Source organism: Sabethes cyaneus, chromosome 3 (assembly GCF_943734655.1).
Source record: "Sabethes cyaneus chromosome 3, idSabCyanKW18_F2, whole genome shotgun sequence".
Classification (NCBI taxonomy): Eukaryota; Metazoa; Arthropoda; class Insecta; order Diptera; family Culicidae; genus Sabethes; species Sabethes cyaneus.
In genome coordinates this window covers 59,139,069-59,164,777 of record NC_071355.1, presented here as the reverse complement: position 1 = coordinate 59,164,777, position 25,709 = coordinate 59,139,069, and the positions used below count along the sequence as shown (strand labels likewise).

At 38.3% G+C, this 25,709-nt stretch overlaps 2 protein-coding genes across 2 annotated transcripts; one reads left to right on the top strand and one right to left on the bottom strand.

Annotated features, from left to right (window-relative positions):
- Positions 1 to 6,109: 6,109 nt before the first annotated feature.
- On the top strand, positions 6,110 to 7,593 carry LOC128744456 (CLIP domain-containing serine protease B4-like). The gene is made up of 4 exons (XM_053841485.1): positions 6,110 to 6,222; positions 6,286 to 6,615; positions 6,678 to 6,780; positions 6,837 to 7,593. The coding sequence occupies exons 1-4, from the start codon at positions 6,165 to 6,167 to the stop codon at positions 7,450 to 7,452; spliced, it is 1,107 nt and encodes a 368-aa protein (XP_053697460.1). The 5' UTR covers positions 6,110 to 6,164; the 3' UTR covers positions 7,453 to 7,593.
- LOC128744454 (CLIP domain-containing serine protease B4-like) lies at positions 7,548 to 17,569 on the bottom strand. Its single transcript, XM_053841484.1, has 4 exons — positions 17,256 to 17,569; positions 16,805 to 17,197; positions 16,636 to 16,735; positions 7,548 to 8,183 (listed from the first exon to the last, which is right to left on the bottom strand). The coding sequence occupies exons 1-4, from the start codon at positions 17,326 to 17,328 to the stop codon at positions 7,574 to 7,576; spliced, it is 1,176 nt and encodes a 391-aa protein (XP_053697459.1). The 5' UTR covers positions 17,329 to 17,569; the 3' UTR covers positions 7,548 to 7,573.
- Between the last annotated feature and the right edge of the window lie 8,140 nt (positions 17,570 to 25,709).

Here is a 25,709-nt window from a genome sequence, read left to right as displayed (position 1 = left end):
TATCGTAAAATAAATTCAAGACTCCAAAATCTCCCACATGCCAAATTTGGTTCCATTTGCTTGATTAGTTCTCAAGTTATAAGGAAATTTGAATTTCATTTGTATGGGAGCTCCACTCTTAAAAGGGGAAGGGGTAGTAATTCACCATAGAAAAAATTTCTGCCATCTAAAACTCCCACATGCCAAATTTGGTTCCATTTGATTGATTAGTTCTCGAGATAAGAGATTCCATTTGCATTTCATTTGTATGGAAGCCCACCCTCTTAAAGGGGAGATGGGCCATAACTCGCTTTCTAAAGAAGAGAGGGGTCTCAATTCACCATAGAAAAAAATCTTGCGTCCAAAACCACTTACATGTCAAATTTGGTTCCATTTGCTTGATTAGTTCTCGAGTTATGAGGAAATTTGTTTTTCATTTGTATAGGAGCCCCCCCCCCCCCCCCTCTTAAAGTGGGGAAATCCATAGAAAATTTACCATAGAAAATATTCTTGCCTACAAAAACACCCACATGATAAATTTGGTTTCATTTGCTTGATTAGTTCTAGAGTTATGAGGAAATTTGTATTTCGTTTGTATGAGAGCCCCCCCCCCCTCTTAAAAAGGTAAGGGGTCCTAATTCATCACAGAAAAAATGGTTGCCTCCAAAAACACCCACATGCCAAATATGGTTCCATTTGCTTGATTAGTTCTCGAATTATGAGGAAATTTGTATTTCATTTGTGTAGAAGCACCCCCTCTTAAAGTTGGGAGGGGTCCTAATTCACCATAGAAAATATTTTTGCCTTCAGAAACCTCCACATGTCAAATTTGGTTCTATTTGCTTGATTAGTTCTCGAGTTATGAGGAAATTTGAATTTCATTTGTATAGGAGCCCCCCCCCCTCCTAAAGTGGGTAGGGGTCCCAATTCATCATAGAAAAAATTTTCGTCTCCAAAAACACCCACGTGTCAAATTTGGTTCCATTTGTTTGATTAGTTCTCGAGTTATGAGGAAATTTGTATTTCGTTTGTATAAGAGCCCCCCCTCTTAAAGTTGGGAGGGGTCCTAATTCACCATAGAAAATATTTTTGCCCTCGAAAACTTTCACATGCCAAATTTGGTTTCATTTGCTTGATTAGCTCTCGAGTTATGAGGCAATTTGTATTTCATTTGTATAGGAGCCCCCCCTCCTAAAGTGAGGAGGGGTCCCAGTTCATCATAGAAAAAATTTTTGTCTCCAAAAACACCCACGTGTCAAATTTGGTTCCATTTGCTTGATTAGTTCTCGAGTTATGAGGAAATTTGTATTTCGTTTGTATAGGATCCCCCCCTCTTAAAGTGGGGAGGAGTTCTAATTCACCATAGAAAATATTCATGCCCTAGAAAACTTTCACATGCCAAATTTGGTTCCATTTGCTTGATTAATTCTCGAGTTATGAGGAAATTTGCATTTCATTTGTATAGGAGCCCCCCTTCCTAAAATGGGGAGGGGTCCCAATTCATCATAGAAAAAAATTTTGTCTCCAAAAACACCCACATGCCAAATTTTGTTCCATTTGCTTGATTAGTTCTCGAGTTATGAGGAAATTTGTATTTCGTTTGTGTAGGAGCCCCCCCTCTTAAAGTGGGGAGGGGTCCTTATTTACCATAGAAAATATTCTTGCCCTCAAAAACTTTCACACGCCAAATTTTGTTCCATATGCTTGATTAATTCTTCAGTTATGAGGAAATTTGTATTTCATGTGTATAGGATCCCCCCCTCCTAAAACGGGGAGGGGTACCAATTCATCATAGAAAAAAATTTTGTCTCCAAAAACACACACATGCCAAATTTGGTTCCATTTGCTTAATTACTTCTCGACTTATGAGGACAATTGTGTTTCTTTGGTACAGGAGCCCCCCCTCTTAAAGTGGGGAGGGGTCCTAATTTACTATAGAAAATATTCTTACCCTCGAAAACCTTCACATGCCAAATTTGGTTCCATTTGCTTGATTAGTTCTCGAGTTATGAGGAAATTTGTATGGAAGCCCCCCCTTTTAAAGAGGAGAGGAGTTATAATTCCCCTTATAAAGAGGGGAGGGGTCTCAATTTACCATAGAATAAATTCTTGTCACCGAAAACACCCACATGCCAAATTTTGTTCTATTTGCTTGATTAGTTGTCGAGTTATGCAGAAATTTGTGTTTCATTTGTATGGGAGCCCCTCCTCTTAGTCGGGGGAGGGGTTTCTAACCATCACTAAAACCTTTCCTGGCCCCAAAAAACCTCTGCATGCATATTTTCATGCCGATTGGTTCAGCAGTTTTCGATTCTATAAGGAACATACGGACAGACAGACAGAAATCCTTCTTTATAGGTATAGATAGGATTTTTCTATCTTCGCTGGAGAGATAGATGTTACTGTTTTCAACAAAATTTGTTGTAATAATTTGTTGTAATTCAATGTGCTAAATTGAAACTGGAGAAATATAAAAGTTTTATTTCACCTTTAGGGGGATTAATCAAAAATTGAACTCCACCAAACGATAGAGCTTTTAATTTCAAGCAACTCTTCTAAAGGTTCCTTAAACCTAAAACCAAGTTTTCCCACTCAAAACTCTAATGCGCCCTTTTTAGCCCACTGAGTAATTCTCGCTGAAACGGGGCCACGGCCACTACTGACACGAGGTCTTCAAATATTGGAACTTTTGCGCATAATAGGTTGAAAATGGTTAAAAAATAAGAATTACACTTTTGATATCTCGAAATAGTGGACCACTCGTTCGCCACGGAGTCTAACAGGTTGAAAAAAAGTTTTGAGCAAAAACATGTGATATTTCATAAATTTGCCATGAAACAACTAACAAATAGTCCGGTTCTGTAAAGAAGAACAACAGGGCTTTCAAATGGAGTAAAAAATTTCTTAAAATGAAAATCGGTTGGAGGTCTCATGGTGAAAACGGCGATTGTTTGATAAAATCCAATATGGCGACCAAATCCAAGATGACCGCCAAAAAAATTTTTACTCCATTCGAAAGCCTTCTTCTTTACAGAACCGGACCATTTGTTAGTTGTTTCATAGCTGTTTCATTCAACTTATGAAATATCACATGATGAAGAACTCGAGGTTAGCTCAAAATTCAACTATTTTTGAACCTGTTAGACCCCTTGGCGCACAAGGGGTCTACTATTTCGAGGTATCAAAAGTGTCATTCTTATTTTTTAACCATTTTCAACCAGTTAAGCGCAAAAGCTCAAATATTTGAAGACCTCGTGTCAGTAGTGGCCCGTTTCAGCGGGAATTACTTCACTGTGTAATAGCAAAGGTTTTTTTGTTTTGATTATAGTCACTTTAACAGCTTAGGTCATTCGTGACTTCTGCGGGGTTGGGATTTGAACCCGGTTCCTCGGCGTGAGAGGCGTGAATGCTAACCACTACGCCGGGATTGACCCTAACGGTAAAAAGTTGATAGTCCCGAATTCTACGGTTTCCCGTGTCAGAAAACGGTTCGAAGAACATCTGACTGTCGATCGTGAGTCAAGATGTGGAGAAAAAAGGCGTCCGTATACTGTTAAGGGTCACCGCCGCGTAGTTGTGGCCTTCGACAGGAAACCAAACTTTTCCGTTCTAGAGGTAGCAAAAATAACTGAATCTAAGCAAAAGTTTCGTGCAGAAGACCAAAACTCGAGCTGAATTACGTACGTTCAAGGTTCAGAAGGTCCCAAAAGAATACAAAGGTCATAGTTAGACTCAATTTGATTTCGTTCGAAATCTATCTGTCCGAACAAGATGAATGCTTGTTTCTTTTGAATTAGAACGATAATCTAAACATAACCTTAGGGATAACATAGAAATAAAAGTAAACGAATATTAACAAAAACGATTAATACACTCAAGAGTTTCCCAATTTGTAAGTGATTTATTAAGATTGTGCAACAAAATATCTACTTTAACTCTTTTTAAGGCCGTAGAGATTAAGCATTGAATTAGCACAAAATTTGTGCTAATTTGTTGTAATTTAATTACAATTCAACCGAATGCTTATTTACGAAAAATAATGATTGTACGAACAAATGACTCATAAAAACGGTGATGGGAGCCGCGACCGAAAATTTAGTGAAGCTAATCGGTGGTGCCCTTGGTTATATGATTGACGTAGTCGGTCGGGTAAATTTTACGGTAAAGACATCGACTTCGATTCCTAATCAAGTTAAGGATATTTTAAGGCTGAAAGTTTTCTGGTTTAGCACAGAGGTGGGAAAATAATCTAGATTGAATTGCCAGGCTCGATAATATGAGTCACTTTTCCCGTTTGAAGTTATCAGCTCAGCATTCTAAATATACGTATGACACAGATTAATTTGCAACGCAAGGGACTCCGGATATTGTATTATGAAATTTCCTTCGGGATTCACCAAACAATAACACACATTTTGATGATTCAGCCGTATTTTAGATTTGATGTTATTTCCGACAAATGCCATCTCAAAATGATGAGGTGCAGTTTAAATAATTTTCCAATTTCTAGGCAACTTTGGCGATTTAGCGATGTCAATTTATTTTTGGGGAAGCTAATGGTTTCGCTAACGTACTCAGAATTTACCGAAACCGCTAGTTCGCTAATCATAAATTAGCGTCAATAATTGGCGAATTTCTGAATTGGCGAAATTGTTCTCAACATTGGTCTTACCATGCGATAATAATAGATCCAACCAACAAAGCAAAATTTCTCCATTTTCAAAGGTCAATAAACATAAAGGCAATTATTGCGATCCTGGCAATAGCCAATAACTGCGAGAGTGAACGTGACTCGTTTCTGTACAGTAAGTTCGATGATCCTATCTGCTGTGTTTCTGTATAGTAAGTTCGATGATCCTCTACCGTTTTGCCTAAAGTGGGATATCAATATCAGCTTATCAGTTACAACGATAAAAAAACGGTTCATCGACATTTGAGTTTAACCAACGAACATTCGAAAGTAACTAATTCAGCAATTTATTAGAGGAAAAAAAAGACTTATGGATACTTAATACTTATGCATATAATTTTAAACTGATCATAAACGATGATTTGAGATTGCTTGATTCTTTGCGGTGAAATGATATCGATGTTTGTTTTATGCGTGACGCGTTTCAGCCTACTGCATTCTTTCGGCCATCTTCAGACGCAAAACAGGCACGTTTAGTTACTTTAAGCGTTTAATGGCATTGAAGTAACTAGACGTGCCTGTTTTGCGTCCGAAGATGGCCGAAAGAATGCAGTAGGCTGAAACGCGTCACGCATAAAACAAACATAGTTATCATTTCACCGAAAAGAATCAAGCAATCTCAAATCATAATATTGCGGTGATTGTACGTTCTAACTGATCATAAACGAGTTTTGCAAAACGAGAAATGTTACTGTTTTTTTGAATTTCCGAACGATTCGGTGTGGTATTTCTTGAGCATTGTAAATCTGTTAAACAAAACAGGATGACGGCCAGACTTTTGTCTGCGTATTTTCTGCCAGAACCTGTAAACAATGTTGATCTCGGCCTAAAACGCTAACATATATACGACCGAATGTAATTGGGTAATGTAATGTAATGTAATCATAAAACGTCAACATAGAGCACAAATTCAAAAAACTCCTCCATTTAACCGTCGCATTTGTTACTTCAACTCCGGTGCCACCATTCATAGCATCGTACGAAACCAATGCCAAGATCAGGAGGTCAGGTTATCAATTCGGAAAAAAACATTACTGGTTCTCATATTCGGCTTATCACTGGCGTTTCTAAACCATCGAAACTGTATGAGCACGTAAGTAAAATGCCACATTCTGGGGGATTCACGGACGAACAAACGGCCGGCTGATGTGCACGATAAAGTTGAGTTAGGCGAATTGTTTCAAAGTTACTCCATGTTTTACTGCACAATTCCTGGAAATAACACATTTGCGGCTCCAAGGTACAACATAAAAAATTATTGTACTAAAGTGTTTGATGTCTATATTACCAACTTTTATGATCCTTAAAAACGAAGCAATAAAAAAAACCAGAGCGATCTTGTCATTCTGGTCAAACGAGTATTTGTTCATGTATGCGTTTGTTTCGCTCTGTCGAACTTAGTCAACACCAGTGCAGCTCATCTTGACGCAACACACGTCTTGCTTCCGCAGGCCCTAATCAGAGGTATCAGTAGCATACGGGATCTCTCGGTGGAATGGCGATCTATCTGACGCTCGGTGCGTTTTTCATTGCGATCGTTACTTGTCACGCTGGTAAGTTTGACGATTCGTCGGTAAATATTTAGTTACACTTTCACCGTGTTGTTTTGATTTTAGTCGATTTGTACGATAATTGCGAAGATGGAGCCGGAGTGGCGGGACTCTGCGTCCCGGTTAAAGACTGTAATCCAATCAGTGCCCTGTTGATGCGAGGTGCTTTATCCAGTGATGAGAAAAACTACATCATTAAATCAAACTGTGGTATGCTAAGTTCGGGAAGAGGAGTCTGCTGTCCACTACCGAAGTCGTTAAAAGCCCGATTTGCCGCTCCTGCAGGGCTTCCTCCCTCGGGAACGTGTGGTCATGATTCCAGCAGTCGAATAGTAGGAGGAGAAACTGCCGAGCTCGACGAATACCCATGGTTGGCTCGTATTCAATACTTTAAACGTACAGATTAGTGATATTACTTTTAGTGACCAGATTGTTCTAATCTAGAGCTTATTTTGCAGCGAACAAAAGATTGGGTTTCCACTGTGGCGGCGTGCTGATCAACGAGCGATACGTACTGACAGCGGCTCACTGTATCCAAAATGTTCCGTCAACTTGGAAAGTGTAAATATTTGCCATCAAATATGTGTCATGCAAAATTTAAATCTAATGAATTTCAGGTACAAAGTTCGCTTGGGAGATTATGATGCCGAATCCGATATTGAATGCAGTGCGAACGATCAAACTGACTGCGTCAACTCGTCCCAGGACATTCTAATATCGTCGTACTACATCCATGAGGACTACTTTCAAGAGAATGGTGCCGACTACAATGACGTTGCCCTAATTCGGCTATCAGTACCTGTGAACTACACCGCGTACATCAGTCCTATCTGCTTACCGAACACGGAAGAGCTGAAGAATTTAGATACCACAGACAAACTGATGACAGTTGCCGGTTGGGGACAGACTGAGTCCGGATCAACAAGTCGGTACAAAATGTACTTAAGGGTCGCTGGCTGGAACAACGATCGCTGTGCTGAAGCCTTCACCTCCGCCAATGTGGACATCATCGAGAGTCATTTGTGCGCCGGTGGTAAAAAAGGACAGGATTCGTGTCGAGGAGACTCAGGAGGCCCATTGATGAAGCTGGAGAGTGCCCATGGCAAGATGTCCTGGTACCTTAAGGGTATCGTAAGCTTCGGTGCGAATCGATGTGGAACAGAAAACGTGCCAGGGGTTTACACTAGAGTTAGTAACTACGTTGATTGGGTTCTTGAAAATATAGAAGAGTAATAGCTAGCATAAACACGTTACTTGAATTTTGTTTTCGATTAAAATCCAATTAAAGGAATTTCGGATGATAATACACGATCAACATGTAATGAGTATTTCAGAATGTTAATGCTAATAAAATCTAGGGATCAATATGGTTCGATATCCAACTCACGAATTTGCTTATCTTGGTGTATACACCAGGGACACCCCTCGTGCCGCATTGCCTTCCAAAGCTGACCACTCCAGCAAGGTAGTATACCGCTTGTCCCTGCTCAGAAGCGACCACGTCCATGAGTGGTCCTCCGGAATCTCCTTTACAGGAATCTTTACCGGCCTCTCCGCCAGCACAGATGTGCCGATCGTCTATATTTGCCATCGGATACTGCTCCCGGCAGGCAGCTTGCGATACACCGTTGACCCCCACGAACAGCTTGTACCGGCTGCCACGATCGGTTTCCGTTTGACCCCAGCCAGCCACAAACAACTTCACCGATTCGTACGGACGGTTGGCAGAGGCTGGTTCCAGTGGTAGACAAATCGGTACCACCGTTTCCGAGTAGCGTGCTTTCTGCGCTAGCCGTAGCAGGGCAATGTCGTTGTGGACTTCCGATTTTGAGCTGATAAAGTTTTCATGCGGGATGCTTTTCTCGACCCGTATGTCCTGCACCGGATCGTAGCAATCGGTGGGATCGAGCTCATCGCAATCCGGATCAGCGGTGGTGTCCCATTCACCCAAACGGACAGCGGAGCTGGAAGAAAAAATAGTACTTTAGTCTTGGAGGCATATTATTGAAGTTTTAACAGCGATCATCTGGTGTGTCGATTTGATGTAAACTTGAAGTAAAATTTACTTTTACGAAGTGCGAATCCATGTCTCTTTAAAAATTTCAGGCAATATCTAGAGCTATATATTAAACAATTTCCTGTAGAAACAAAATAGCTAATAGTCCATCAATTTATCTAAAACAGTGCAAATTGAATTCAATATTTTTGTCATTTAGTTTTCAAAATACTTTCTAGTTAACTATTTTTGATGTTTTCTAGTTTCTAAGCGACCGAAAACTGGAAAAGCCCAAGCGGAACTTTCAAATATGTCATCATATTGGATTTAATTTAGTCTAACTGAGCAAGGTATAAGCTTGTGATTACCAAACCAGTTTCTTCGTCTATTCCTATTTTGGGCCTACCCACTGTTCTCTATATTCCGGGGAAAAACTCCGGGGAACTCTTCACCTTTATAGATTCGCAAATCGCTTGACGGATACCATGAGCCCCCGTTAGTATGACCTTCTTTAATCTGAATCACGGTGATATGAATGCGTACATATTAAAATATGAGTAATACATTTCTTCTTGCCCAGCTGCTTTGGCAAAATACCTCATGTACAACTTAACTCTCTTTAATATTCAAAATAGACCGTTTTAATCGGAATTGCCGAGATATTCTAACTTCTACAATTCGAACGTTGAGGATTCACGCGCATTTGATACGTTTTCAAACCGTGTGATTTCGTCAAATCAGAACAACAAATGTATAGGGTGCGCGTAATGTGAAAATGAATAGAAAATGAATTGCCAAATATTCAGACTACAAATGAGCTCGCCTAACGGCTGCTTTGACAAGCGAATGGTCGTGGGTTCGAATCTTAGTAGAATCAGGCCATTCGATGTCAAAGTGACTTTAGCATGGGTTTATTCTCTGGCCCCTCATCACCCTTCCTTCATACTGAGTTCTACATTATCCCGAAGACGCTTCTTATGGTTAGTATACTGGTATGAGGACCTAATGAGGTAATGGTTTTGAACCTCAGGAGGACTCACCAGTTCTAACTATAACGAGGCGAAACAGGTTTGGTATAGTAGGACATGCATCGAAGCATGGGTAAAACCCTCAACACATAAGCACGCACAAAAAAAATATAAGCTTATCGTTTACTTAATAACGATAAAGCCCAGAAATGCAGTGCAGAATACAGCATACACCCGGGCAACATTACAATAGATCAATAATGTTGTGGTCAAAGTGATAAGCCCATTTAAAAATAAAAAACGGGTGCACTGCATTTTTTTTTATTAGGCTATAGTCACTATAACCAGCTTGGGTCATTCGTGAATTTTGCGGGGTTGGGATTTGAACCCGGGTCCTCGGCAAGAATGTTAACCACTACGCCGGGACTGACTCCAACGGGTTCACGGTGTTGATGAAACTTAGTGTACATTTTCTGTCGTGTGAGATTTTTCACAAAATCTCTTTCAATTTTTTCAGCGAAAGTTTGAATTAAGGCAGGTTTCCACAATGATGGTCAGATGTTGTGTTAGATATTTGGTGGTTTGCTTTAGATTGTGAAAATTCTTCTCAGATTCATTTCATGTAAATCGCTGGTATTTTTTTGTAACTTAACCTTCGATGGTGCTCAAGAATACAGAAACTACAAAAATCTTAAAATATCTATAGGTGTAGATTATACAGTCGAATAACCTTAGCTATGCAATTTCAGATCTTTTTTGCCCTGGGATTGATTCATGGTAGTCAATAATACCGTATCAACTATGACAATTGGGAACAAAATGAGCGCTGGTTGCTCTGACCAAAAAGACCGATTTGGAATAAAAAACACCATATTTTCTTAAAACAAAACAAATTTGCTTGATGAGAATGGTCATTCCAATAAGAAGTCAAAGTACCACTACAATTGTTCCTTTTGTAGTATTTTAAGTAAAGACATCACTGTTATAGAAGTTGTGCTAAATAACAACAGCCATCAAGTTTAATTGTTTGGACTTTGGAGAGCATCTAAAAAAGGCGTAGGACTGCAGCGACCATTCGACCAGTGTTGCCTGCAAAAGTAGCCATATTACAGATTCCAGAACAATCAAAGGGTAACAGAAAATACTGATATGCAGGACACTTGCTCCCATTGCCGAGAGTAAGTGTGTTAAAGAAAACGAAGGGTAATATTATAATCCCAGAAGAAATGAAAAGTACACTCTAGGGCAAACCTTGTTCCTGGATACTTCTTCTGTTTTCTACCGGCAAAACCAGGAGTTACTGGCAGAGAGTAATTATTGTCACATCAGTGCGGTGGTACATTCCATACTGCCCCAGCAAATTCAGCCAATTGTCCAATTGACCAGAGAGCAACCCCGTGATGCGCCCGATGTATTTTTCGTGAACAAAAAACCACAAGAACAGCTTAGTCGTTCCTAAGCCCTCAGTAATTGTGTTTACCATTTCCATCACCGGAATCATCATTTTCACTTCTCCCAAACTGAAACCGCTGAGTTTCTTGTGATTGAAGTCAACTTTTCATTCACGCGAGGATATTTATTGACACAAAATATGTACGTCGTGTTTTTTATAAACCTAGCAATAGAATAAAACCAATATGTGAATGACTTATGTCGACTGTCTGAAAAAAACATTCTGAATTTTTAAAATATTTTGAAGATACTCATATTTTCGGATAAAAATTATAATGATTGATATTTACACTGCGGCAAATCCTTCAAAAGGGCCGTGAATACAGAGTTCCTACGCACCATTTGTTCGTTGACTTCAAAGCCGCATATGATACCATCGACCGGAAAGAGCTATGGAAAATCATGGACGAGAACAGCTTCCCCAGGAAGCTCATCAAACTGATTAAATCTACGATGGATGGTACACAGTGCTGTGTTCGGATTTTGGGTGGATTGTCAAGTTCATTCGAATCACACAGAGCGCTTCGTCAAGGTGATGGTCTTTCATGCCTGCTGTGCAACGTAGCGCTACAAGGTGTTATGAACCGAGCGGATATCGACAAATCTAGTCAATTCGTCTGCTTTGCCGATGACATGGATATTATCGGCAGAACATCTGTGGCGGTGGCTGAACAGTACACCAGACTAAAGCGCAAAACAGAAAAGATTGGGTTACAGGTAAATACGTCCAAAATAAAGTACATGCTGGCCAACGGAACCGAGGCCGACTGACGCCGCTTGGGCAGCAGCATATTGATCGACGGCGATAAGTTTGAGGTAGTCGACAAATTTGTCTACCTTGGCGCACTGCTAACGGCGGACAATGATACCAGCCATGAGATTCGGAGGCGTATTATCAGCGGAAGTCGTGCTTACTATGGGCTCCACAAGCAATTGCGGTCGAGCAGACTAAGTCCCCGTACAAAGTGCACCCTGTACAAGACGCTTATTAGACCGGTTGTTCTCTACGGGCATGAATCATGGACAATGCTCGAGGAGGACCTGCGAGTGCTCGGAGTCTTCGAACGACGAGTGCTAAGAACGATCTTCGACGGCGTACAGGAGAACGGAGTATGGAGGCGGAGGATGAACCATGAACTCAAACAGCTCTATGGCGAACCCAGTATCCAGAAAGTAGCTAAAGCTGGACGGATACGATGGGCAGGGCATGTTGCAATAATGCCGGACAACTACCCTGCGAAGATGGTGTTCGCCTCAAATCCGGTAGGAACAAGACGACCAGGAGCGCAGCGAGCAAGATGATTAGATCAGATGGAGCGAGATCTGGCAGAGAGTACTCGGTGTCTGAGAAATTGGATAGCGATAGCCTTCAACCGAGTTACATGGAGAAACTTTGTTCAACAGGCTTTGTCTTAGGACGGCAAGCCACCTAAGCAAGCAAGTTTGCCTTGGTACGGCCCGAAAAATTCACCCGAAAATAAAGATAACAACGAAAAACCACTGAGTCAGCACAAGACCTTAATTATGCTGAAGCAATAAAAGCAATCGCTTATATGTAACCGTTCTCGAAGCAGGTTTAAAAACACACAATTTTGTTCACATTTGGTTATTTTAGAAATTAAACAACTTACATTACAGTATCACAGAACAATTCTATTTCTTTTCATCAAGGAGGAACACAAAAATTCTATTCTGACATGAAACAATAAATCAATTCCCACTAATTCGTTGAAAATTCATCTCGTATTTAAATCTAAATTTTAAAGCCAAAACTAACTGAGAGGCATCATTTACAGTACTACAAATGCGCAAGGCTGAGGCACTAAGAACGCTTCTAGCATATTGAGTAAAAATCCAAAAATCCATTGCCGGTATGTTGACAGTGTTTGAAAAACACCAACACACATCATCTGACTCCCTTTTGGTCTGCTGTTGAAGTATAGCAATCCGTCGAATATGCCCTTGGGTGGTGCTGTTTACTCATCGCAATTTCTCAGGTTTCTTCAAATAGATAAAGTGCAGGCGTTGGTAGGCGAAAGGCCTTTGATAAGCCCGAACAATATACCCAAAATAAGCTTTATCGCTATTGAGCAACTAAGAAATTACAGTGGATGCACGCGCAGCATTAAAAGTACACAGTATCACAAGCTTAAAATAATCGCAGCAACCTCATTATTCACCGCGACCCTAATTTAAATTTAAAGGCGTTTTATAAATAACAAAACGCACTCAGATATTAAATAAATGTTATCCAACCAATTGGTATGAAAAACTTATATCGAAGAAATAGGTTGTCACCATAATTCATAAATATTGTCCATGCTTCCGCCTAATAGGCTGAAAATACCACCTCGTACTATAATAAGATAAACAATAGAGACAATTAATTTAGATATAAGTTTCAGTCTGTACAGTATTAACTAAAGACGCAGTAAATAAAATAAATAAACCTTCTGTCTGTACAAAGACAAACCAACTTACGTTGTCCGTACCTTGGGATCAATTGGACCCTAAAATTCAATTTGGAATATCTCAGTGGAAATTAAACGGATTTCTGAACCTTTACATATTTTAGAAAAGTAACATTTAATGGATAAAATAATGAAATTATGAATTGAGATTTAGAGGAGCGAACCTACTGCAGGGAGGGATTGTAAAAATAGATCAAAAACAGAAAACTAAAAATGACCTGACAAAATCAGGGGTAAACAAAATCGGGAGCTGACAAAACCGGAACATTACTGTACTAATATTCGTATATAATGGTATATAGAGCATAAGACAGAATTTTAAGCAGGTTTGTAATTATTATTCCTTTGTTTCTCGAACCTGCAAAACTATTTTATCATCACGAAACAGATGATCATGCAAAGTAGTAGGGGTATTAGGGGCATAATGAGCACCCTAACTTGTTGGCTGATTTAAGCACCCAAAATGACTGAATTTTTTAAGGGTCGTCATTGCAAAACATACATTCACTATCGATAATTAAAGGCATACTGTTGACAAATTGAAAAATAATTGATTTGATGACGAAAATTGCAATTTAAACTTCTGCTTCAAAAACTAAAAATCTGTCAGTGTGTGGGGCAAAATGAGCACGCCCTGGGGCATAATGAGCACCCTTATAAACAAGTACATATACACATATATACACACATACATACACATATACACATACACATACACACCCATACATACACAAACATAAAACGTGTCAAAACGTCGAAAAAACTATTGACCGTAAGCCGCTTGAAGCCAATTGAGCCGCGGAGGTTGCCTCTGGAGTAGAGATGGTCGGGAAGCGGAAAATTTGCCCGAAACCCGCACCCGTACCCGTACCCGTCGGGTTCGGGTATTGAAAAAAATAATTTGCGGGCTCGGGTCGGGTTCGGGTTCTTAATTTTTGTTTTTGAAACCGGGTACTGGTCGGGTCGGGTATCTCTATTGACCACATTTAACACTAAAGATGGTCGGGTACCCGGGCCCGTGCCGTACCCGACGGGTTGCGGTCGGGTACGGGTATCAAAAATAATAAACCTGCGGATTCGGGTCGGGTACGGGTTCTTAATTTTTTATTTAATCGGGTACGGGTCGGGTTCAGGTATTCAAATTTTCATACCCGACCATCTCTACTCTGGAGCACACAAAGAATGTTTCGGATGACGCTAAGGCTAGCTGTGTTTTAGTGTTGAAGACATATGCTTTTCCGTTTCCCTCTGCCAGCTGGTATACGAGGATTCTGATTTCACGGGTAGTAATACCGTAGCATCGAACCTCCATTTACAAAACATGGACCACCAGTTCTTGTTCTGCAGCGGGAGTGAAAACAGACAGTTTTGAAGGATTCAATTTGGTCCACCTCTTGCCCCGAGATTGCCCTTTCGTATGGCCTCACATACCGAGCTAACGCCTACCGCAGAATGCCGTGGAACTTGGCGCCTTATTATGTGGATATTCCGTCTCGCCTAATAGTGGTCAAGGTCGCTTGCAAAGCCTTTTTTGACCAATTATGTCTTCTGGATTCTCTTGGCATATTCATACCATCACTGTAAACAAGCATAGACGCGATAAACAAAGAAACTGACAGGTTAGTTTATGCGACATAGTGCTCGTTTCACCCCATCTGAGGGTGCTCATTTCGCCCCCAGTCAAGTAGTCAAAGTAAAAATGGGTTTTAACACTAATTATAGTATAAAATCAAAACTTCAAAGAAGGTGAAATTTGAGATACAATGTATACATCATGTTGCAGTGTGCACTTGATAGTTTAAGATATTTAAATGATCGTAAAAGCTTATTTGGTAGTGCACCAAAATTATAATTTTTTCAGCGTCTGAGAATCAAGTTTCCCATTTTCCCAGATTACATCACCACCCACCACATGCTTCGCTCGGTATAACCTAATGTGATGCGCTTATAGCCACATAAGGATAGTGGAAATATTTACTCGTAGATAAGTGATTCATCCAAAATTACCTGAATTTTATCATCCATTTAAATAAATTTAGATCAGATTAAAGAAATGAATTCAACATAACAAGCAAATCAAAGTACAGTTTTAAGGATCTTTTTTGCACAACAGTCAAGTAAGTGCATAAATGATATACTGGATCAGTTCATATTAAAATTGAAATACAATAAATAAATTATTTTGGAAGAATTAAGAAAAATGGGCTCTAAGTTATAAAAAAGTGTCGCTAGCTCTAGTGAAAATGATCTAAATTTTTTTCTCGAGTATTTTCACGACAAATGAAATAACTGATTCTAACGAAATTTGAAAAGAAAAACAATTTCTAATATAAATTGCATGATATAGGTACAATATTGCATACTCGAAGAATAATGCCAATATTATTATCTTCAGTTTTTGCTTTTCATAAATGTGAATTAGAACATGAACGCTATACCATTGAAAAATACCTGCAAAAGTGATCGCTGTATGGTGGCAGCTATTAATGAATAGCGATACTAAACGATCTGTCATTGAATATGGCAAAAACGAAATAAAAGTTTATTTCCCTCCATTTGCCAATGAAAATGCATATCAGTTAGCTATAGTAAAACGGATCGTGTGCTCCACTAACTTTTGTTTGAAACGAGTTTCGAATTCGTTTTAACGGTTAAGATGCAAGCCTATTACAAATATTTTATAAAGTTTTTGTCCTTCCGTTGTAACGGGGCCTAAAAAAACAATGGGATTTTTCTATAATAGCAAAAAAATGACGATTTTACTTAAAGTATAATTGTGAAAACCTAATCTATTGTTGCTTTTCAAATACACGTTATTATTTTCAATGTAAAAACCTATCAAAAGGCAGACAAAATCGAATGAAATTGTTTTTACTATTTTTTTGGTTATTACATTATTTGCACTTCCATTTCTGTTTCTTGCTAGAAGCGTTAAAACTCGTTTTTCGAGTTCTTTAGACGCTCTATAACCACAGACAATTAATTTTATACAAAAAAATTTGACTCATGTCCAACAAATTATTTTTTGCCCCCCGATCTTTAGCGTTAATTTCGAAGAGGGGTTGACAAAAACTTAAAAAAACAATTTGCAATGGCCTAACTTACGTCAGTTGTTATATAAAAATAGATTTTAAATGCATAAATTATCATATCATGTTTTGCAGCTTTTGCATGGAGGTGCTCTCAAATAAATCCACCTGCCCATTCAACGTACAAAATAACGAAAAAAATTCATTTCATAATAAAATGTAGAAATAATATCAATTATTATAATGATCGGTAAACCGTTTTGCATTAGTTTAAATCCCTTTAAATTCAAAAGAAAAAAGTCTGGTGGAAATTATTCACAGTATTTTTCACGTATATAAACGTAGAAAGTATTTGGAGTATAGTCTGATTAGTGAAAGAAATGAAATGGATTGAAAAGAAACGCGGAACAACAATAAACAGCGATCATGTCTACATAAATATGAACTATTTGAGTAAGCTATCTAATCAAAACAACAAATTAAAGTCGATAAAAACTTACATGGTCCATGCCTTGGGAATTCCTACGGTGCAGTGAGCCGCCGTTAGAACGTACAACTCATTGATCAACGATCCTCCGCAATGGAAAGCGTAGTCATTAGCTAAGATGACAGAATATAATTAGGTTGTGTAAACACATCGGAAATCCTCTGATCGGAGAGCAAACTCACAGCGTCTATCAAAATGTTGAATCCGAGCCGTCCATGGATACTCGTCGATTTTCGTTCGCTCACCACCTACAATTCTATCACTGTATTGGATACCGCAAACGGGAGCCTTCGGCAGTAAGCCCAGCTTGCTAAAATTCACTGGAACATTGTCAACCCGACTAGCCACTGCCGCCGCCGGTTTAGCGCTGACCGGTGTTGCAGGGGATCCACCCGATGGCTTGGCACAGCACACCAGAGCTTTTCTGTCATGTGTTCCGCATCGGCTTGCTTCAATGAAGCGAATGTCGTTGTTATCGAGAATCGGTTTTTGTAGAACCTGTCGTATAAACAAACATTCTGCAACAAAGACACATGTCCCCAGCTCATTGACCGGTGTTCTACAAGTGCTCTGATCTGTTGGGTGATAAAATAGAATGATCATTTGATTATCAAACAAATAATTTTCACTTACATTGACTCTGCACGATCGTTACGCTTAAAACGCCAATTAGCGTAACTAAGATCAAGATCTGACTAGCAGTCATTAGAATGATTCACACCGTATTGCTGCTTGTCAGTCAATACCGATCGGAGACTCGTATTAAACTAAGGCAACTTGAGTTGATCCGACGGGCTTCGCTTTGAGAATCGAATCGCATACACATACACCCAGTGCAAGTGACGTATTTCCAGTTTATTTCGCCTAAACCAGATATCACGAACGGTCGGATTTACCCGAAGTTATTGCCTCTGGCTCTCTGTGTGATAATGTTTTGATTGTAAACCCCAGATGATTCGCTTTGTTTAAACCTGTTCTGTTCGTTCTACAGGCTTCCTCTCGCTCTCTGAAGGTTGATCTCGTCGCTTGATACCTTGTGGTTTTCTCACTAGTGATAAAAGATGCACTAAATATCAAACACGATAAAATTTGGGAACGGTAGCGATATTTTTAAATCTTTGTTTTATATTTGATTTTTTTATTTAAATTAATTCAAATCACTATCCATATCAGTATCAACCTTGTATAGAACGTAACACTTATATTTCCATTCAAATCTTGCACTGCTATCTGATTCTTAATCACAATAAAAGTTTTACGACTTAATGACTTAATTCGGTACAATAAAAATACAATCGAATGACTGTCATTTGAAATTTAAACTGAGGCGATTGACTAATTCGTAATATAGATTAAAGGTGTCGTTCACAAAGGACGTCCGGTATTTTTCGGCGCTTAAAAAACCCCCAACACCAACCCCCACCCCCACTAGGACGGACGTCCAATGCAAAATATTTTTTTTTAAATAAAGCGTTTTATCATACATTGCACATTTCTCTATCAGTCCTTACCACTCCATTGACATCTTCACATCAAGCTGCAGCTGAATGATAGCTAAATTTGCCGGATATTTTATTTATTTTCGATTTTTGTAATTGGACGTCCGAAATCACGTTAACCTCTTGTCCAAAAGCGTCCGTTATTTCAAACCCCCCCCCCCCCCCCCTCCCCCCCCACACCCCCTGTTTGACAGTCGTCTTTTGTGAATGACACCAAAGATAGACTTCATTACTGAACAAGAGAACAGTGATAGAGATAGAGATCCTCGATTGGAGCTTAGCTAGACAAAAATCGCACTCTCTTTGGTTTACTTTTTGTGTGGATGGTGTCTAGTCTCAGGTGTCTACTTGCTTCATATGGTTCTGTTTTCACACTAAATGATTTGAATTCCTTTTTTTTGTTTTTTCAAATGTACCTTACTATTTTTGCCTGTATAGGAGCTAATATTTCCTGGCGTGGGAAGTAATATTTCTGTGTGCTGTTGAACGGCGAATAACACGGTGACGTCGATTGAAACAGCATAAAGAATGATAAACAAAACTGTGGATCTACCAACTTTGGTTAAGATGAAAAAAATAGTGGGAAAGCTGAAAACGCCAAGGCAGTCCGAAAAGACGACATTTCTGCCGAAGCTTTACAGTCATGAGCAAAAGAGTGTATTGCGCAATCCAACCACCAGCGCAGCGGACTGTTAAATGGCAGCATATGTCCGATTCACAAGAAATGTCAGCGATAATTTTCGACCCCCAATTACCGGCTCAGATTATTTGGGATTACGTACGAGCACGTTTTCGCCAATTGTGCAGTGCTTCTAACGATTTGAATTCAGTCACAGAAAAATGGTGACATGCCGGGACGTCAATCAAAGTAAATCAAACCTATGAAGAACGTACCCAGCTAGCACCAAGTACCAACTCGTATATCAATGTACGAAAATTATCGTAAATATCTCTTAACAAATTCGAAATCGTAATTAAAGCTTGATTAAGTGGGCCCAAGTTGGTTTTCTATCGTATATAATGATAATAACTGACATAAATACGATTTTAGCATTAGCATTAGCATTAGCAAATGTCATAACTGACATACATACGATTTTCAGCACAAAATCGTATAGCATTACGAAGCGAGTCACGCCTAATCGGATATTATCGTACATAAATACATATAGGGTATGTTACTGCTTCGTCGTAGTTGCCTATTCCCGTCCTATCCAACACAAATTAATAAAAATATCAGCGATTTTTATGACACAATGCAAAATTAGTAATTTCCTAATATTTTAGTTTGTTGACTATCATACGCGATCAATCAAAGTGAGCTGAGATCTATTTAAATGCTTTTTTTCATTAAAGAATACCTAGCAGCCAAATTTCCTACGTTTTTTTTTGTGCGACGAAGAAGAAAATTTTCGATTTCCGTCATTCATAAAATGAAAACAACTTACGTAACGCATTGTCGTTATTCTCCAGCTGGGAAAACTTGCATGACCAGCAGAAATCTAGCCGAATAACATTTGTCATGCCGTCCTACATAAATACATGCGCGCTAGCTTCGTAAACATTATTGTGATTTTTAGTTCGGACGATGAAAAACTTTGATGGACGGATTTTTAACCGGTACGACGAATTTAAGTAATAAAGTCAGTTGCGTAATTTCAATAAAATGCTTTTTTGTGAATTCAAAGTACACGGATCGGAAGGTAAGTGTGTTTGAGTCAAATCAGCACAAGAACTTTTGAAGTATTTATTAAATCTACTTAAGAAATGATGAAAATTAGAGTGGGTTTCCTTACTACGACGGGAATTAGAAATAAACCCCATAGTCGTAACGCGTATAATTACAGTGGTATTCCGATTATATCTACACCTGATTTAATCTACACCCGATTTTAGGTACCCCCGATTTTGTCTACCATTTTGACCCGGTTTTATCTACCTTCTTTTTTAAATTGTCATTTCAACCATGCGGCATGAAAATTTGAAAGATTTCATGAATTTATGCATAACAGAGAATATTTCTTTGTATTTTATAGTTTACTATATGGCATCTGTGGTATGTAATTATACACAGAATGGGTATAATAATGCTGAAGTCAAACGCAAAGTAACTTCCATTTATTTTGTAACGTATATTTTTAACATTTCACAATGCTCCTTTGCATTATCCCATAACGCTAACGGGCACACCACATCTCAGCTAGGAACTATATATGGTTCTCACCTTTCTTTCCTTAAAAATTCTCATTTTTAAACCATTAAATCAATTTTACAGATTTTATTACCAAATAAAATGTATTTTAATGAGCTTTTCAGAAAAAAACAGTAAACTTACGTTCAAAGTTTTTTATGATTGCAAAAACATTTTTTGTAGGAAACTGTTAAAATCACTTAAAGCATTTAAAAAATTCGTTTTCTATTTTTTCATTATACTTTCAACGGCAAGCTAGTTGTTTACATACGATATCAAAAAACAGATATGTGACCTTTTTAGTTTTGGAGATAGTCTTTTTTAAGAAATAAAGATGCCAAAATGCAATGGACTCGCATGGCGTTTTATTTTAAAGACGCATTTATTCGTCAAAAAACCTCTTTTATTACAAGTAAAAACAAAAACCATGCGGCTCCATTGTACTTTCGACACTTAATGAAAACTTAGAGTTTCTTTGGTCTACACATCATGGAAACACAAAAAGTGAATGTTTTCAATGTTTTTGCGATAATAAAAAAACTTTGGGTTTCAGGCCAATATTTTCTCTGAAAAACTCGTTAAAATATTTTCCATTTGGCATTAACATCATTCCAATTGGTTCAATAGATCAAAAGTTTAGTCTTTTTAGTTTGAATTTTCAAACTTTCAGAATTTTTAAAGAACGAAAGATGGAAAAAATGGTAATTTTTGGGTCCACACTGACTCAGAAAAGAGAACCCTAAGGGTCAAATAAAAATACAGTTCTAAAATTTACTGCAAAGGAATAAGTACACAAAATTTAAATAAATTCAGAGCAATTTTGGAATTCGATATGTCTTTTTTCATATTATTGCTGAGTTGACATGCATTATAGCAAATGGTTGATATGAATAAAATAAGCCCTATGCACAAAATAACGCTGAAATAATACACAATTGAAGAAAATGGTCAATTTTAAAAATATTTTTTGTTCATTTAAATTATTTTGCAGCAATTTATTTTTCCCCAAATTTGTCTACTTTCCAAATATATCTACCAAAAAATTTCGGATGGGTAGATAAAATCGGGAAACCACTGTATTCCTAATCACGTATATCGCCTCCAAAATAGTACGGATATGCCAATTTTGCGCATCAAATACGATTTATTAGCAAGTATATCTGTACGTAATGCTGATTTTTATCTTTTATATACATATGAAAATGCTGCACTAGATCAAAGAACTGGTCGCAGTGGTCCAAGGTCCCCAACAAGGATGCTGCACTAATACTAACAGAGACAAATTGGTTATGAATATTGACCATAACCCCGAAAACATTGGAAATGCATGAAAATAGGCTGCAGTGCAATCGATACGTAACCTATTCGAATAGCCATAAATCCGGCTGATTTTTATTTATTTCAAACTACGACGTGTGTAAAAATATCAAATAAAAAATTTAGTGTCAAGTAGCTTTGTATGTTTGGATTTAGTTGATTTTTGTCGGAGAAGGAATACAATTGAACGGTGATCCAGACATTCGAAATCAATTCACTTTGGCATTGACTATGATCTTGAGATGGTCAAAAAATCAGAGGGGCTGTGCACAAGACACAACCGCATAGGTGACGTAGGACTACGTAAGTAGGATGTATCCATGTATGTAATAATATGATTCTTCATGTATACAACCTACATACGCAACGTTTATCAAAGTAGTAACATTGTATACGTTCAATCCTCAACCGATTTTGGAGTTATATCCATGAATTGATTGAATCGACTTTATTAAAACGAATCGAAGTCACACTAAACCAAACAGTAAATAAATGTTCATGATCTGTTTCTACGTTGAATAGTGCTTTTCCTCTGGTAATCAGTAGACGGTTCGTGCAAGTTTTCAAAAAGCTGCCTGCCCGATGTGTCGCAAGCTAGCTCCTTGCCGATGTGTCGGCAACGAAAGCCGCTGACCGACTGACGATGATGTGCACTGTAAGGCAAACAATGTTTCAAATACAACCTTTAAAATTATGCCACGGATGTGACTTGAATGCTGCTTGCCGATGTGTTGTCAACGAAAGTCGCTGACCGACTGACGATGCGCAGTAAAAGGCACAGTAACCAAAACCATATCGTTCACTAGAGTCGATGGATTCTTTGGTTTGTTGGCGTCTCGTTTGGTTAATTTGGATGTCTTCGTTGCCTTATCCGGGGAAGCAGCAACAGCTGAAGCTCAACAATTTTCGATCGGATTCTATAGGGCGTAAATTAAATACAATCATAAGGAACCTTAACCCATAGCTCATATCGTATATATTTCTGTCATCCGTGCTAGGGAAGCACTGAGGTGGGATGGCAAAAATATGAAAATAATTCAATTTTTCAATGACGCGCATTGATAATCAATAATTTTCTATATTTTCCAAATCGATTTTCCGATCAATCGGTGTAAATATCTTGGAAATCTATTGAAAGTTGACTGCGCATTTCCACTTTGATGACGTCATTTCCAAAAACCAATCACGAAGCGAGAATTCTGGTAAAACATAGGTTCATTATTTTTTCAATAGTTCAACAACAAGAATCTATACTTGTCTTCACTTGGGTCAATTCTTAGAAGATTTTCCAATCGATTGGTGTAAGCATATTGAAAATCGATCGGGAAACCACTAGGCTATTAGCGTTTAAAACCTGACCACTTTTCGAGAAAAATTTTTGGAATGACACCCCGTACCTGCTACCTTCTTGAAAGACGTAGTCCTACGTCAAAACGAATCGCAAGATGCCCGAATGTGACTATAGTCGCTTCTTCACTTTTCGAACCATCTCAGGTGACGTTACATTCTTTTAATGATCAGATCCATGACGTTTTACGATGCTAGTAGTTAGTAGTATCAGTATAACGAGTTATGGTACGATAAACAAAAGCTGTATTTACATCAGGGTGTTTGAGCTCACGAACAATTGCTAGTTGCGATTTTCCAGCTACGTATAAAGTAATCACACTAGAACTAATCGGGGTATAACCGACACTGTGGGTAAAACCGACACCCTTCGATTTTTTAAGTAATAAGCTGTTTTTTGCAAATCGTCTAATGCATTTTGTTTACACTTGTTATTTCTTACGTTTTGAGTCATTTTAACACTGCCGAATTTCCGTAGCTGTCAAAACAAACAGCAAAACAAGATCGGTAAGCAGTTAAGAAACAGTTCTAGTAAAATTTTGCAAGTGGAATTTAAGTCTTTTAGTAGGAAAATTTTGTAAAATTCGTTGCTTTTTGCATCCTTGATTTATCAGCGATTATTCTTTAGTCTACTTTGTAAAAATACAGGCGATTTTTACGTTTATGGTTGCTCTATCTAAACCATTGTTCTAAAATTTTGAGTCAATTCGGGGTAAAATCGACACTTTTAGTCAAGATAAAGCCGACAAAGGCTTTGTGCTTCTAGATAGTATGTGTTTTAAGTTTAATGCGTTTATTTTTATGTTTTGATATAAAACTGAGAGTCTGGGCCGAAAAACAAGTGAAAAGGTCGAAATTGTTATTGACCGTTGAATTAGAAAGACAAATGCAAGGATAAATGAAAAATCAGGGGGGAAAGGACGGGAGGGGGTTGATTCTTTCTCCCTGTCGTTAGGCTTACTATAGGCACCTTCCCTGAGAATCATAATATGTTAAAAACATTTCACTTGATATTTATGAGGTGTCGAGTTTACCCGCACTGCTACTTGTTATGCCTGAAGATACATAGTTTTCTTTTTCATTATATATCAAAAACATTAGCAATAAGTATCAAACAGACCTCGTGGAATGAAGGATTTAGAGTTAAACTAAGATTCTGGAAGGTTTGTTGGACAATAATTGACGTACAAATATGGAATTTCTGTGGAAATTGTTAGGGTGTCGGTTTTACCCACAGTTCCCCTACTACATTTGAACTCTATCACTAATAATTGTTTTTGGGTTCAGTTTTAGCAAAACACAATTCAATGTGGCAGGGGGTATGAAATGGGGAAGGCAACATAACAAAGCTTTCAACTCAGCTCTGGCCGTCCCAAGTTCCTACCTAGCGCCTCCACGCGGCCATACCCGGTAATGCTTAATCTTTGAAATTGAGTAGCCGAGCTAGGAGGTGCGCTGTCGTGTGGCACCGGCTGCCTAATCTTACAAATGTAGTTTAGGCAAGCGGAATCACACGATCCATTATTATATTAACCCTCTAACGGGCAACATCGTAAAAACGATGCTATCGAGCAAATAATTACTTTGTCATGAAAGTGCACTCAAAAGAAGCTCGTGTGTTGATTTTCATGGGAAAATATTTATCTGGTGGACCGCTAGGTATGAAATAGTCCAATTTCTCTTTTTAGTTTTTTATGCCTAACGCTCTACCCAAATATTTTTTCAGTTCAAATATATCACAAAATTGAAAAAAAGCATGTAAATTACTCATGGGAAAAATTTGAGATCGAACATTTTGTGCTAGATGTCCTTTTTCTTCAAACGTAAAAAAGGGAAAATTCGCACCATAATTTTTTTCGGAATTTTTCAGAATTCTTGTTTTTGAAAAATGATAACTTCTGAACGCACGGTCAGAATGTTGCGATATTAGTATCAACATGTCAGGAAATGTGTTCTGAACATATTTCTCATATTGTCAATTCAAGACAAATTTCGTATGTGGCTCTGGAGCTCCAAAAGCGAAGGCCGTCTACAGACGGTCTTACCCGTTAGAAGGTTAAGGATTGGCTCATGGATCTAGTCCCTGGAAGGCGATTCTCAACACCCCTGGTACGTGTAAGTTATGTTGCTTACCGGCCAATTCCCTTTTGGCCCTTCATACAGGATCTAGTTAATATGACCGATCGTTCAATATGTACAATTCCGGAGTGATTCGCGATAAGGGCGCAACTAACAAAGTGTAAAGAATGAGGAATATCACTGTGATAATTTGCCAGTACATTTTCAAGTCTTAATTTAAATAAAAGATACAAAAATCAATTGGTGTAGAATAAATCAATCTTATAATTTCACAACAATACTGCAAAAAATTTGTGCATTCAAGCTCAAAAGCTTTAAATGAGCCTCAAAGCATTTTGACAATGAAATTTGCCCAGCCCTGTTTCGCCTTGTTTTGATTTTTTTATTTAGTTTCGCCTGTTTACAATGCGCCTGTGTTTTGAAAACAACGCAGTTTCGCTCTTTACTATCGCCTGTTTACAAAACGATTTGTAAATAAGCCTGTCACTTCATAACAATGAAAGGAGCTAAACTGCAAATTGTCTTTTATTTTGATTAAACACTATCGCCCATCACTAGAAACTTGTTTTAAATAATTCTAACGATTAAAACAGAAGAAAGGATTCTTGCCAAGGATATTAGCAGTCTTTTTAAGGCTGATGGTGTAGTAAAACG